We start from the raw sequence: 15,377 nt of genomic DNA, 5'->3' as shown, positions 1-15,377 counted from the left end.
TCTCATCAAATGATGAAGCTTTAACTTATCTGAAGATTTTTTCAAGAACTCTATCACTGAAGGAGATGTGAAGTTGTGTTCAAAACAACAGCTTACTTTTAAAGGCAATTCTGAAGGACCAGTAAAACCTAGTAGCTGAGCATAATCATGCAAAGGAAATGGTCATATAAGGCAGAATAAAAGGAAATAAATTTCTTTTAATAAATAAATAAAAGGAAAAAAATTTCTCTGAAAGCATGCTTAATGCTTATGTTTTCAGATAGTTTGCTGGAACTGAACCACAGATGCAAAAAAATAATGAGCAACAAAGGATTTTTTTTTTTTTTTTTTCTTCTTTCAGTGGCAGTGTTAACAGCTTAAGAAGAACATAAAAGAGCACAGGATTTGTTTGAAGAAAGCATTATCTTCAGCGTATGTCTTTGATCTTTTACAAATTGTGATATTTCCCCACATGCAAATAGAAATGGTGGTAGCACTACACAAAAGATGAGCTAAACTTCCTAAGACCATTCAACAGGGTAAAAATGCGCGAGTTCCTCTCGGTTTGCCAAACTACCTATATAATTCCAGCTTGCAAAAACTATTAGTAACTCTTTACTCTGTTGGTGAGCTGAGAAAACCAAAAAACAGTTCCAAAGACCTGGCTTAATCTCAGTTTAAGATTTTGATGGTGCCAAAAATAATTTATTGGTTAAAAAAAAGCTACTTAAAGAAACAGTCAAAAGGAAACTAATCTAATATATAACCAACTGTTCTAAGTCATACTTGTTATGTTTGCTTGTGGTGGGTTTTGAAGCAGACACTGTTTGTGGCCCACAAAATATGTCCAATGTACTGTGGAAATACTGTATTTCTGCACTGGGAAAAAGTGAATAAATATCCACTTTTTAATTATTTTTTTAAAATGAGTATTGGTCTTAATTTTAAAAGCTTTAACTTTTCTTTCCAAGATAAATAATTTAGCTTTTTTGTCCTTGTATAGAATTAATTCTATTTTATAATTCAGTTTTTACCTGTCATTGATTTTTCTGCACTAAGAAGTGGAATAACATAATTTCTTTATAAAGGAAAAATCAATCTACTCCAGAATGAGGCTACTTTGAGAATATCTAGGGAAAAAAGAATAAAAATCTAATTATAGTTTCCTAAAGAGGTAACGGAGAAAAAAATGTAGAGTTGAAGTAATTTGTAATTACAGTGCGAAGAACTCCAAAACGTCTTAAAGATCTATAAATATCCAGAAAAGTAGCTGCCTTGTTTCTTTCTTCACTAATCAAGTGTTTGAAGTAAGCATTTTTAATCTGTAATTAGTATTAAGGACATTCACCTAAAGGCCTAGCAAAAATTACAATAATATAATCACAGCAACATTGTAGGTTATTCCAAAGTCCCATCTGTGCTGTTTTCAGTGCTGTTCCCCCTCTTCATGCCTCCTTAGAAGATGCAAAAAAAAAAAAAAAAACAAACCACATACCATCAAAACAAAACTATCCACATTTAGAGATTATTTAAAAAAGAGAGCTTTACAACCGGTACAGAACGATATCATGCCATAGTTTAGGGCAGCCTTATGTGAGGTAATCTAGGTAATTATAGGCATGTAAGCATGACACCAGCCCTGCATAGAATAAATAGCTAATATGGTACTTTATTAAAAAAAAAAAAAAAAAAAAGTGTAATTATTGTCAAGAAACAAGGATTTATGGTAACTAGACCCTATCAAACTAACCTGACATTTTTGTGAGATTATAAATTTAGTGGAACAATGTAATAGAGATGTTACAACTTAAACAGATTTGTGTGTGGTATTAGGTATTGCACTGACATTTTGATTAAGAAACAAGAACACTATGAGATCAATGTTAGATGAATTTAACTGATATGCTTCAAAATGCGATTTCCTACAGTGAATCCTTAAATGTCTGTTTTTCAAGGTGGTCTTGCAGTGATCATCTCCTAGCCCTATGTTATTCAAAATGTTTGTTAAAGATCTGGAAGAAAGCATAAAGTAATTACTCATAAATTTTTCAGATGGTACAAAATCTGGGGGAGTGGAAAATAATGAGAAGTAACAGTCACTGACAAAGCCACACAAACAGCTCACTCAGCTGACATCAAACCATAATACGCATTTTAAACCAGCCAAAAATTAAGTCACACCTGTAGAAGTAAGGGCCACGTATGCAGGAGGAAGGACTTTCCAGCGAGGCAGTAATTTGAAATGACTGAGGGTTTTGGTGGATGATTAGCTGAGTTGGAACCCTCACGATGGCATTAAGGTTAAATTGTCTAATAAAACTGCTGGATGTCAACATAAGTGAACTATATCACCTCTCTATTTTGCGCTGGTGGCATCAATGCTATAACCGTGCCTGGTTCTGATGTGTGAAATTTATTAGAAATGTTAAAAATTGATAAGAATGAAGCAGATAACTGTGCAAATGATTAAAATGAGGTTTTATTATTTAACTCAGAACATTCAAAGAAAGGATAAGGTACAGCTGAACTTTAGTCCACGGAAACCAACATGAAGAAAGAGAGGGCTCTTGATAAAAAAGGACAGTAGATAGAAATTGAAAACAGACAAGCTGAAGCTAGACAGAAAATTTGTACTAGAAGTAGTGCACAGGCAAAGTAATTAATCAAGGAGTTGGGTTTGTTTGTTTAATTCACCACTGGTTTTAAGTCAAGGACATATGTTTTCCCAAATCATATGTTCTCATTCAAAAATCTATTACTTCAGGAAAGGATCACCTCCTGTGTTACACAAGAGGTTAGGTGAAATGATTAGAATGTTCCTTCTGCTTTTATATCTATGGATCACTTATTTCCCACCCACGCGTGCCAATTAAATAATTCAATGGTGCATAGGATCCCCTTAGTGTGTCTTTCAGACTTCATATTTTGTGCCTCAGCAGTTCTGGATTACCAAATGATTCCATTGGACCAGAGAGGATCCTGAAATGGTAACACGCATACCAGATTGCCTTAACAAATTATTCTTTGGGACACAACTGTTCATCATGGAAATAAAGGGGAAAAAAATAAATGAAACAACACAGAAATTGGAATATATGGAAAGAAGGTAAAACAAGTGCTCACATGTCTATGAAAGTTTTTGGAGGAGCAAAGCCAATGCATGCTAAAAATCGCTTTTATAGTTCACGTAATTTAAAAATAGAGTAGATCAAAGCAATTGTGTATAGGCTTGCATTTATGTCATTACATATGTGATTACAAATGCTATTGTGATTGATTAGAAGGCTCACAAACATCTTGAAGTTGACATTTAACAACACTACAAGATTTGTCTTAATATACTGTAAAGTGTTGATTCAGTCATACATGTCATTCTTATGCATAAATGTGCATTCTTGTGTTTTTCTAGAGAAATTAGGTCAAGTAACTGACTTGATTTATTCATAATATAAGATTCATTATTAAGTCAGTACTATCTCTGCTCTATAGTTACTCTATTTTTTTAAGAAATGTATGTACATTAAATGTAGTTATAAACTTAACAGTTGGATTGATTTTGGTCATTGTTCTGCTTAACTAGCTAGGCTTTTAAAGACTCCTCACAAACAATTTAGAAGCTTCTTTTGTTATGCAAGAAACTTGATTGGGGATGTCCAAATTGTTTCTCAGCTTCACTATGTAAGCATAAATCAAGCCACAGCATTAGATGTGTTTAACAGGACAACTTATCATGATTAAAATGGAGCCATTTTATTTTGGTGAATGTGTAGGTTTCTGAAGGGAAGAAAGTTTACAATCAGAAAATTCTCTGAAATTGTTTGCCTAATTGTTACCTCTGGCCCTTTCTTGTATCACAAAATAGGAAAGAGAGTAAAACTACAATGATGGGTCTGGTTTGCTCATTACTTAACTTGCATTTATGCTTTATTCCTTTTACTTGCACCAGATTTACTTGCCATAGCACTTGGCATAGTTCCTAAACAGTAAAAGCAATGGCCTCAGAGTCTCTGGTAAATGAAAACTACTTTGAAATTTGTCTTGTATGAAATAATTCTCTTCTCAAGTCTGGATAAAGAAGCTGTCATAATCTTTCTTCACAGGTTGTGTTACAAGAATTCTATCCGAGATTTTAATTAGCACTCCTGTTGCATCATAGTCACTGTGAACTTTTTTTTTTTTTAAAGCATGTGATATCTGGACTAATCTCTAATGCATGAGGCAAAGTAACACGGACAGCAATGAAAGAAAAGAAATATAAATCATGGAATCATGGAGTTACAGAGTTGGAAGGGAGCTCTAGAGATCATCTGGTCCAACTCCCCTGCCAAAGCAGGATTGCCTAGAGCACATTACTCAGGACTGCATCCAGGCGGGTCTTGAAAACCTCCAGAGAAGGGGACTCCACAACCTCCCTGGGCAGCCTGTGCCAGGGCTCTGTCACCCTCACCGTAAAGAAGTTTTTCCGTGTATTTGAACGGAACTTCCTATATTACAACTTGTGCCCATTGCCCCTCGTCCTGTCACTGGGAACTATTGAAAAGAGCCTGGCTCCATCCTCCTTCAACCCACCCTTTAGATACCTGTACGCCATAATAAGGTCTCCCCTCAGCCTTCTCTTCTCCAGGCTAAAGAGTCCCAGCTCTCTCAGCCTTTCCTCATAAGGGAGATGCTCCAATCCCTTAATCATCTTAGTTGCCCTTCACTGGACTCGCTCCAGCAGTTCCCTGTCCCAGCCTCTGTGCCGCTGATCACAACCCTTTGAGTTCTGTCACACAGCCAGCTCTCAATCCACCTCACTGTCACCTCATCAAGAGGTCAAGAGGTTTCTTGGTATTAAGAGACATCTCAGAATTTTTAAAATTACTTATAGTAATATTATGACATTGAAAATATTCTAATGGTTCCAAGGACAGACACGGTTGCTTTCACAAATAACCAACCACATCACCGTAAGCAAAGAACAATGAATAAATAACATAGCAACGTATCAGAGCCCTCGTATAATGAGAAGATAGTTCTTCAGTTTACTATATTCACATTTTGATAACATCATTAAGTTTACTACTTTACTCTTGATACTCTAACTGCTACAGAATTTATTTCTGTTCTCAGCTGAAACTGAGGTCTGCGCTGATCAAAGCAAAATGAGATTAGAAAAATGAAGCATCTTCATTTTTCTAACATTAGAGAAATGTTTCATCTGAACAGTGAGGTTCGAGAAGAATAGCTTTGGATGCTTGAAAGAAAAAGCATTTTGTAAGCTGCATATTTAGAGCATCCAAACTGAACGCTATTCCCTTGATTTCCTAGTCCAGCCTATTCCAGATGAGCACAGATTCCCTGTGGAACAAATCAGCTATGAAAAGATTACATAATATTGCTGTCTTCAGTGCTAAACCTAATGACATGCAGGAGAAGGACAAATATTCATAATGCATATTCAAAAAATCCAATATAATAAAATTGCAAGATTCAAATCACACAGGAGGAATGTGGGAAAATAACAAGAAAAATTACATAATCAAAAAACATAACATGCTTCGTGTTGCAAAGTCTTTGTTCCAACCACGCAACCATACAGTGGAATGTGATTGTTAGAAACCATGTATAACAAACATCTATGAATCATTAAAAAAGAATGGAGTAAAAATAAATAAGCGACCAAACCGTAAAAATAAGTCTTTGCTCTGGACACAGGAGACTGCTACAGAGCTTGATTAGAAGGGTATACTGAAATATAAGGAAACTCAACACTCAGAGATGCTTCTATAAGTTCACAGAAGTCCTGTTGCTTCTTGTAGAAACACTTTGCTGAAAACTAATGTGTTTTTGAGACTGGAGAAGATATAAAAACGCTATTCAGTTATCATGATGATGGACAGTTGATGCAGTCTTCATCAGGAATGAAAAGTTCAAGAAAACAGTAGCGAGATATCACAGTGGGATAGAAGTACATTCATATTTCCATTAAGATAATTTTCATGTCTCCTTATTCACAATGGTTTAAACCATATCCGACCTATAATCCTGCTTAACGCTTCCAATATTGTTTCTGAAATTTTAAAGTCTATAGCAAGTTTTTCAGCACATCAAGTGAGAATCTCATGAACACATACAGAACGTTAATACTTTTTCCACAGGTTTCTAAAGTTCAAAACAATTTACCCTTTGTTTTGCCTTGGAGACATGGCAACATCTTTCAGAAACTGATGCACATTCACTTGAGTGTGGGACTGATGTGGAGCCAATTCCTATGAAGTTACCATTTCAGTGGTTTACAGAGGTGTTACGGCTCTGTCTCTGCCTACCTATGAAAAGTGCTACATTATTTCTGTGGCTTTTGGTGACTTATGAATAGCAGGAGTCAATGAAGAGAAAGAAAATGTAATAGGAGTTTTCTACATCTGCGTATAAAAATGCTCCTTCGAATCAGAAATTCACATCATTGGATGATAAGCAGAAAATGTTCTCTCTGTATTTTAGAGACCTACAGAAGTCTGAGCTTAATAAGAACACTTGTTCAGTAAGTAAACACTTGTTCAGTTTGTAAATCACTTACTAATGAACCTCAACTCTCACCTATCAGTAAAGCCTTCATACACTTTTATGGGTCTGTGAAACGAATTATGGTGCTGCTCTGTACCGAACAAAGCAACCTTCAGCTACCTAGCTAAGCGACAAAAATTCAGGTCACGCTATTCAACTATGTAACTAAAGCTATGTAACTAAGTTATGCTCGTGTGAGAGCAGTATCTGGAATTTCAGAGAACCACGTCTGTTTCTATAGCCTTTGGGCTACCCTTCTCAAAGAATACAGAGGATTACAAGAAAAGGAACTAAGAAAGTGTCCTGGTTTGAGGTAAAACAGAACCAATTTTGTTCAGTAACTTCGCTTCTTAGCTGGGCCTCTTCTAACAACTGAAATTAACTGCATATTGTGCAGACAGTGTTCACTCTCTCAGAGTGATAAGACCTATGTTTATAGCTGATGCCCAGCACGGTATGCAGAGAAGCTCCTGCTTACACTTATTGTCATAACAGCCAAGGCCAACCAACTTTGTTATTTGCCACGTTGGAGGGTCGGAAGCGGAAAAGCATAGTGGGGTCCCACCTGGAGGGAGGAGCGGACAGGACAGGTGACCCAAAACTGACCAACAGGGTATTCTATCCCATCTGCCTCATGCTCAGTATAAAAGCTGAGGGACCAAAGGGTCAGGGGCTCTTCCTTCAATGGCCGACGTCTGAGGAGGACTCTCTCTGCCTGTGATCCCAATCCTGACTCCAGATCCGGAATCCAGTTCCCGTCCGTTACTGAGTCCAGCCTGGGACTGCCCCAGTGCCAGCCGGTGACGTGATTGTCATCTCGGGAGCTTGATACGGTTTTGTATATATTTTTCATTATTTCTTTTTATTTTATTATTAATACTTCATTAAAGTAGTTTAGTTTCTTCTAAACTCTTAAGTCTCTTTTTCCTCCTCTGCCTCTCTCTTTGTAGAGGGGTAGAGGGGAGCATCTGTCGGTCCCGTCTGGGGTCCCTCGGGTCCCCAGTGGTGGATTTGGCCTAAACCACGACAAGCAAGCAAATATGTCTGAAAACCCAGAGCCTGGAGCACTGCTGGTGCGTTCAACCATTTCTCCAGAGTAAGCGTCTACCTGCACAGCTACATACAGCGCTTCTGGCTGAAAGTGTTTTGAGACAGCTACCAAAGCACAAGGTTCTGCCTCATTTAGTGAATGATCCTGGTTTGCAAAACAGCTTGAAAGACTCCGATTTGATCCTCATTTAAAATGTGTCAGTATGAATCAGCTAAAGTAAACTTTTCCATTTTCTAATTAATATACTTGAAGTTTGTTATAAAAGTGGTTTGAGTGTTCCACAATTGCAGTAACATACGTGTCCACACTAACTTCATCCTTTTAGAGCTGTATAAGTTCAGAGTGAATGTATTATTTCTGATAGACTGTAAATAATGTCAAAAAAATAATTAATGTGAAAAAAACCAAACATTGAGTTCTGCTTTGGACACTGTATTTTGTTCATTATTTCTCAAAACACTGGACTCTTCATTTTGCTTCATAAAGTAGTCTAACGTTAAATCTCTGAAAGAAAGTATCCTGGTTTGAGGTAAAACAATCAATTTTGTTCAGTAACTTTGCTTCTTAGCTGGGCCTCTTCTAACTACTGAAATTAACAGCATATTGTGCAGACAATGATCACTCTCTCAGAGGGATAAGACCGATGTTTATAGCTGATGCCCAGGCATGGTACGCAGAGAGGCTCTTGTTTAGACCTATTGCTATAACACCCAAGGGCAGATAACTTTGTTATTTGCCCCGTTGGAGGGTCGGAAGCAGAAAAGCATAGTGGGGTCCCACCTGCGGGGAGGAGCAGACAGGACAGGTGACCCAAAACTGACCAACAGCATATTCCATCCTGTCTGCCTCATGCTCAGTACAAAAGCTGAGGGATCAAAGGGTCAGCACTTTTTCTTCAATGGCTGACATCTGAGGAGGACCCTGTCTGTTCGTCTGCATTTGAACCTGAATGCAGATCTGGAATTCAGTTCCTGTCCGTCACTGAATCCAGCCTGGGACTGCCCCAGTGCCAGCTGGTGTAGTGATTGTTATCTCAGGAACTTTATATGGTTTTGTATATATTTCAATTTTTATTTTATTATTATTTCCTTAAAGTAGTTTAGTTCCTTCTAAACTCATGTGTCTCTTTTCCCCTCCTCTGCCTTTATCTTTGAAGAGGGGCAGAGGGGAGCATCTGTCGGTTCTATCTTGGGTCCCCAGTAGCCAATTTGGCCTAAACCACGACAGAAACACTGCTTATTATCTTTTCAAAAACCACATTCTCTGTTTTGACCCCATTTTCAACTGTGTTTGTAAGCTTTTGCATTTCTGCATTGAGCACACAACTTCAAGAGCCTATTAACCCAGACTATGGGGTAACAGCCTATAATTGAAAAGAGCATGAAGAGAACCTGTGGGAAAGCCCCCCAAGCAGCACAGGGGACTGATATCCGGTGTTCCATGTTCTCCAATTTCTCAGTCAGCAGTCAGTCATATTTTAAGATGTTAGCTGCAATGTTTACCTTTTATAATTACTTCTCTTGCATTTCTTTTGCTCATAATTATGGACTGTAATAATAAAGCATCACAAAATACTTTGTTTTTCACTCCAAGCTCAAAAGAAGTTGGAATCACAAATAAAGCACATACAGCATACCATATGAAAATTTAAGTTCAGTTTAGTTTATGTTGAGCAAACCCACAAAAATTAATCAGATATATGAAATGTATGTGAGCACATCAGAAGATATACTGAATCACAGTGCATTTATCATTATGGTGTTCATTATAAAATTTGTAAACGATCGCCAAAAGTTAACGAAATTGAAATTTCATTTCTATTGCTGTCTAATGTTGTCAACTACTCTATTTTCATATTTGCAACCAAAAGAGTTAAAGCCTGTAATTTCTGGCAAGGGACTAATTTTATACCAAAATACATATAAATTAGTATTTTAGGAAAACACACATTTCCTCTTGAAGGTATGTTGCAAACTGGTGTTTATGAGAACTGGAAACCAATGAAAAGCAATTTTTAAGCAAAACATTTATGTCTCGCTGGCGAAATAATGGAGGAATCTTTTTTCTTTGCCTAAACAGCAGTGTTTGCAGTTTGTTGATAAATGACAACTAACGGTCTAAAAGCTTCTTCCTTACCTATCACAGTAAAGAAGCAGGTACACTGTGGAGCTACTACAGACAGACGAAATATAATTGCACAAACGTTTTCATGACAATGCAAAATGAATACTTAATTATAAAGTGTGACTTAATCTCCCGAAGAATGTAATAGCCAAGAAAAGCTTAGAGGTTTCAACTTGTGAATTACTCAAGGTTATTTTTCTCTTTTCCAAGGACATATGACACATTCATGAAAGTCACACAGGCATGAAGTTCATTATTGATTTAAAAAGCCAAAATCCTGTGCTGAATTTCTTTGGTCTATTTGTCTATTTTAAAGGAGGAAAAACAAAACAAAAGAGATGGATGTCACATGTAACGGAAAGGAAGTTCAGCCAATTCACAGGCCCATTTTCAGAGGAAAGATCAAACTAGTCCCTAACTTCTGCAGACAGTTAATTCTGCCTCCAGATGCCAGTACCAAGATGACATTGGCAAAGAGATGGAAGTGGTCTAGCCCAGGTCTAGCTACGTCTTCCTTTGCTTTTGTGGTGGGGTTTAACCATATGGCTGCAGATAATCTCAGGAGCCAGCAGGAGGTTTTGTATCTGTAGCACTTGAGATTTGGGAACAAATGGATGACACAAAGTCACTATGACTTCAGGTGGGAAAAATTCTGGGAATAGGCACAATACAGACAGTTAGGTTCTTTTACCAGAGCAAAAGAGGGAGTGACAAGTCCTGGAGGGCACCCCTCCTAGCAGAAGCCCAAAAGCTGTGAGACCTGTTTCTCATGGCTGTGCACGGAGACAGCCATAAATCCCATGCTGTTAACACAACCATCTGTTGTCAAATGTTAGATAAAATATTTTCTGACATCATCTGTGGCCAAGCAGGAGAAACCTATGGAACCACATGGATGCGCCACTTCACAACTGTCTTGCTAAGAAAGATAGACTACAGCAGAAGAGGTGAGTGCCTCTGAAGAAAGGCGATTCCATTGCCCAAGTCTGCAAGTTTTTGATGAATAGCATCCTTTCATATGTACAAAGCTTTTTGTTTGTCTTAAAGCTGTGTCCAGAAGGAACCCCTCAAATTAAGCTTTTCCCTGAGAAGGAAGTACCTCTTAGACCTCTTTAGTATTAAATACTACTGAACAATATCTAACACGTGAAATGATGCAAGTATGCCTAAGTTATGTTTTCAAAAATCTTCATTTTTAAGAATTTGAGAAGGCTATGCTGCTTCTTACTCAGGCTTTTCATTGATGTCACTTTGAGAAACACTTAAAGTAAACAACAGCATGTGGGAGAACAGATTGTAAAGTAATCAACAGTGTGAAGAATCTGCTTCTGTGGACAAAGCCTGGAAATCTGATACGAAAGATCTGATATGCAAGATGACACAGAAATGTGAAGGTTTCAGGGCACTGATGTATACACAACAATTATAAAACAAGCATTGACATAAAAATTTAAGTATTACATTCTACATTTAATGCATGCATACTTGAATATCCAAGAGTTCTACTTCAGTGAAAGAGATGACATAAGATGATTTCCTCCTTCATTCCAAGGAGGAACTGACCAAGTTCCTCCGTTTTTGCTAAACATTGGAGATATATTATCTGATGCTGAACAGCTCTGTTGAAGTGTACTTTCCGTGTCAATTTACATTAATATCTGCAATTCTAATATGGTTTGAATTGCTACAAACAATTATTCTTGTAAATGCCACAGTACTTGGAGAAACATGACAAAAACTTACCGCTATGTTTCCATTGCACCTTTGGGACTGGCAAACACCTCTTATCCTGTTGGGAATCAGCACATCATCCCAGCAAGATGGGCCCTTCAAAATAAAACCAAAGCATATAAAGCATATAAGCAAACAGATGTTAAGTTTGTTGCCTCTTTTCCTACCCCCATTTCTTTCAGATTTTAGCTAGACAGTTTTATCATGTATATGCTGAAAGAGTCCAGTCAGATTATAAGACAATATTCATCAGTAAAGCTCAGTCTCTGAGAAGACATACAGCCCCTACATCCTGAGGTCAGAGTTGTGAATAGGAGTCAAACAGGAGGTATGTATAGCTGACTAAGGGGAAAAAGGGAAAAAACACAACAGTTGGAAGTAGAATACACAGGTTTTTTAATACACATTTTAAGTCTTAAAAAACCCCAAACCAACCACCAAACCAAAACCATAAAAACCCAGAAAGAAAATTAATAGAAAATCCTTTGCCAACTTTAGTATGACTTTTTGAATATAAACAGTTCATTTATGAGTGTACTACAAAACATAGAGTAAATTTAAAGATTAAAAATCAGTATTATTGATACTTCACAACAGCAAAATAGCATGGTTAACAGGATGATCTATCAAAGAAGATTATTTATATATATGGAATATACAGGAACATTTATAAAAAGATGAAAAGATTAGATGATGCTAGCTTAAGTCTTCTCTTCTAATATTAATCTCACACCAATTAATATTTAATTTGTAGACAATAAAAATTAGTTTAAGAAATAAATATGAAGCTTACAGATATCCATATATGTACCAGAAATAAATAAGAAGATACCAATAATTAAAATATTCACTACTCGGATTACTCGTGTGTTTAGGTTAGTGCCACTACTCAGGAATAACAGGAAAACTTGACCTGGAAGAGAAGTTACGGCAGCCAAGACATTTAACTGCACGAGTGAAATAAGTGCCTACTTAAATCACAGCTGGATTTCAAAGTAATCACATCTAGATCCATCTCCATTTTACTTCAGTATGAGGCATTTCTGCAGCATAGTGCAGACTTGGCTGAGACAGCTTTGAACTAACTTAGTAGTAGAAACCGAGCTAGAAAAGGTTGATCCAGCCTATCTGAAAAGTTGAGTAAAATAGCTTAGTTTGTGCTGAGCTCTGCTCTCTACCATCATAGCTGAAGTGCTGGCATTTGAGATAGGTAAAAAAGAGCTTGAACATGTATGAGTTGTATTGCAGGCAGACACAGGAGTGACTACCAGTAGATTTGATTCTTTAGGAGAAACACAGCTGCAGTGTAGTGTAGGGAGTATGAAGTATGTACTTGAAACTGTGGAAAAAAAAAAACAACACCTCAAATTCATTTTTAAAAACATTTTAAAAATTAAGTTTGCCATCAATTATTCAGTGAATTTTGACCTCCTTCAAAACTTTAGCATTTTGGGGATTTTGCAGGAAGAACAGCACAGCCTGTTGAGAGCCTGTTGCATAAAGAACCCCCTCCTCTTAATTGTTTTCCGCTCAGTAGTTGAAAGTTTCATTCAATGCTCCCCCATTTATTTACTTTTTCCCCAATGCCACCAAAGATTGTGCAGATCTCTAACACCCCTCTCACAGTAGTTTACTTTCCAGAAAGAAAATTAATCTAACTGTTCCTTACCTTTGATTAACTTTTTACTCTCTTGGTAGGTCTTCGAATTCTACTTTATCTTTTTAGAATATGAGAAATATCACACAATATACAAGACTTACTTATGTGCTGGACTAGTGAATGGGAAGATGGGGGTCTCCGAATATGTTCTTTATTTCTTTCCTAAATAATTATTAAAATGTGATTTACTTTGCTGACGGTTACTAAGCACTGAGGCAGTATTTTGGTGGAATTATCTATCATAGCTCCTAGGTCTCATTCCTGAATGTAAGTTATCCATTATGCCTATATAAACTTTGGGTTTATTTTCCCAGTGCATATCACTTAATATTAACATACATTGAATTCCATCTGCCACATCCCCAGCAGACGAAATGTGCATCCTAAGGTCCACAGAGGGGCTTCTAGTAGGTACTTTCCAGGTTCCTCCATAATGAACACACCTGTTTGTTCCAAGGATGAACCAGCTACATAACTCATCTTCTCCAAGTGTTTCTTTTATATAGCAATCATCTCATTGACTTGTACATGTTCTGCTCCTGTTATACTTTAAAAAGACTCAATAAGACTTCTTCTGCTGTTTGCACGTTATAAACTTTTTTTTTTTCTTTATAGAATCATAGAATGGTTTAGGCTGGAAAGGACCTTGAAGATCATCAAGTTCCAACCCCCCTGCCATAGGCAGCGACAGCTCCCACTAGACCAGGTTGCCCAAGGCCACGTCCAGCCTGGCCTTGAACACCTCCAGGGATGGGGCCTCAACAACCTCTCTGGGCAACCTGTTCCAGTGCCTTACCACCCTCAAAGTGAAAAACTTCTTCCTAATGTTCAATCTGAACCTGCCCTCTTCCAGTTTAAAGCCATTCCCCCTCATCCTATCACTACATGCCCAAGTAAAAAGTCCTTCCCCAGCTCTCCTGTAGGCCCCCTTTAGGTACTGGAAGACCGCAATAAGATCTCCCCGAAGCCTTCTCTTATCCAGGCTGAACAGCCCCAACTTTCTCAGCCTCTCCTCATAGGAGAGGTGCTCCAGCCCTCGGATCATCCTCGTGGCTCTCCTCTGGACACGCTCCATCAGGTCCATGTCCTTCTTATGTTGTGGACTCCAGAGCTGGATGCAGGACTGCAGGTGGGGTCTCACAAGAGTGGAGTACAGGGGCAGGATCACCTCCTTTGGCCTGATGGCCACACTTCTTTTGATGCAGCCCAGGATTCGGTTGGCCTTCTGGGCTGCAATCGCACATTGCTGGCTCATGTTGAGCTTCTCGTCAATCAGCACCCCCAGGTCCTTCTCCTCAGGGCTGCTCTCCAGCCATTCCCCGACGAGCCTGTATTTGTGCTTGGGATTGCCCCGACCCGGATGCAAGACCTTGCACTTGGCCTTGTTGAACTGCATGCTTTTTTTTTGCTTGCCTAAATTGCATTTTTATATTTAAGGTGCCAGAACTATGCGTGTGTTTTAGCTTGCTGGGGGAGGGAATGCTGTTTTAATTTATTACTCATTTTACTAATTTTTCTGAAAGATGCATCTTTGATTCCAATAACCTCCTTTTTTTCTTTTCACCCCCACAATTTAGTCTTGCTAGCTTCTGTTCAGTCCTCCTTAAATTTCTATACACATAATCTTTGATTCCAGTACAATTTCCATGTCTACTCCAAAGATTTAACTCTTTTCAGCTGTCCCATCTTGTTTCTTCTCAAGAAGCACCCTTACTTTTATGTAACATCTCTTTTTTAGAATTAAGCTCAATACTTGTGTCTTTATCAGATCTTGGGAAGTTGCTGAACATAAATGTATTAGAGTCATGGCTAAAAAAATAGGTCTTTGTTACTAACATTATAAACCAGGTCCTCTGCATTACCTTCTCTTGCATGTTCTTTGATCAACTTTTCCCCTAACACAACCTGACAGCATCTAAAAGTTTACTCTTGGGATCATGGTTTGACATGATACTTACCCAATTTATATGAAAGCAATTTAAATATCCTATTATCATCATTTTTCCTGTACTTTCAAGCTTTTGACTTTACCCAGCATGTTAGACTCTCTATCACCATGTAGTCCAATGGCTGTTAATTGGCATCTCATTTTTTCCCTTTTCAGGCCTAGAATAGGATACTGTGTAACTCGCTGGCTTGTTAAAGACAAGTAAGACTAACAAGTTCACATTTCCTTAACATCTATTCCTCTTCCTTCATTTTCAAATTTGTTAGTATACATTTATTAGAACATTTATTTTTCCAATTTAGAGGAATTCAGTAGGTTTGTATATCTTTGGATAATCC

The 15,377-nt window shown here is 37.7% G+C and overlaps 1 protein-coding gene across 1 annotated transcript in view; it reads right to left on the bottom strand.

Annotated features, from left to right (window-relative positions):
* Window positions 1-15,377, bottom strand: part of PRKN (parkin RBR E3 ubiquitin protein ligase) — a gene marked incomplete at its 5' end in the record, with an annotated part of 803,812 nt that overhangs the window by 409,809 nt on the left and 378,626 nt on the right. Inside the window, 1 exon segment of the mRNA XM_082480710.1 lies at window positions 11,444-11,527. Within this exon segment, the coding sequence (XP_082336836.1) occupies window positions 11,444-11,527 (84 nt within the window).

The sequence above is a fragment of the Vanellus vanellus genome (assembly GCF_965231255.1).
Source record: "Vanellus vanellus genome assembly, chromosome: 3".
Classification (NCBI taxonomy): Eukaryota; Metazoa; Chordata; class Aves; order Charadriiformes; family Charadriidae; genus Vanellus; species Vanellus vanellus.
This window is presented reverse-complemented; position numbering and strand designations above follow the sequence as displayed.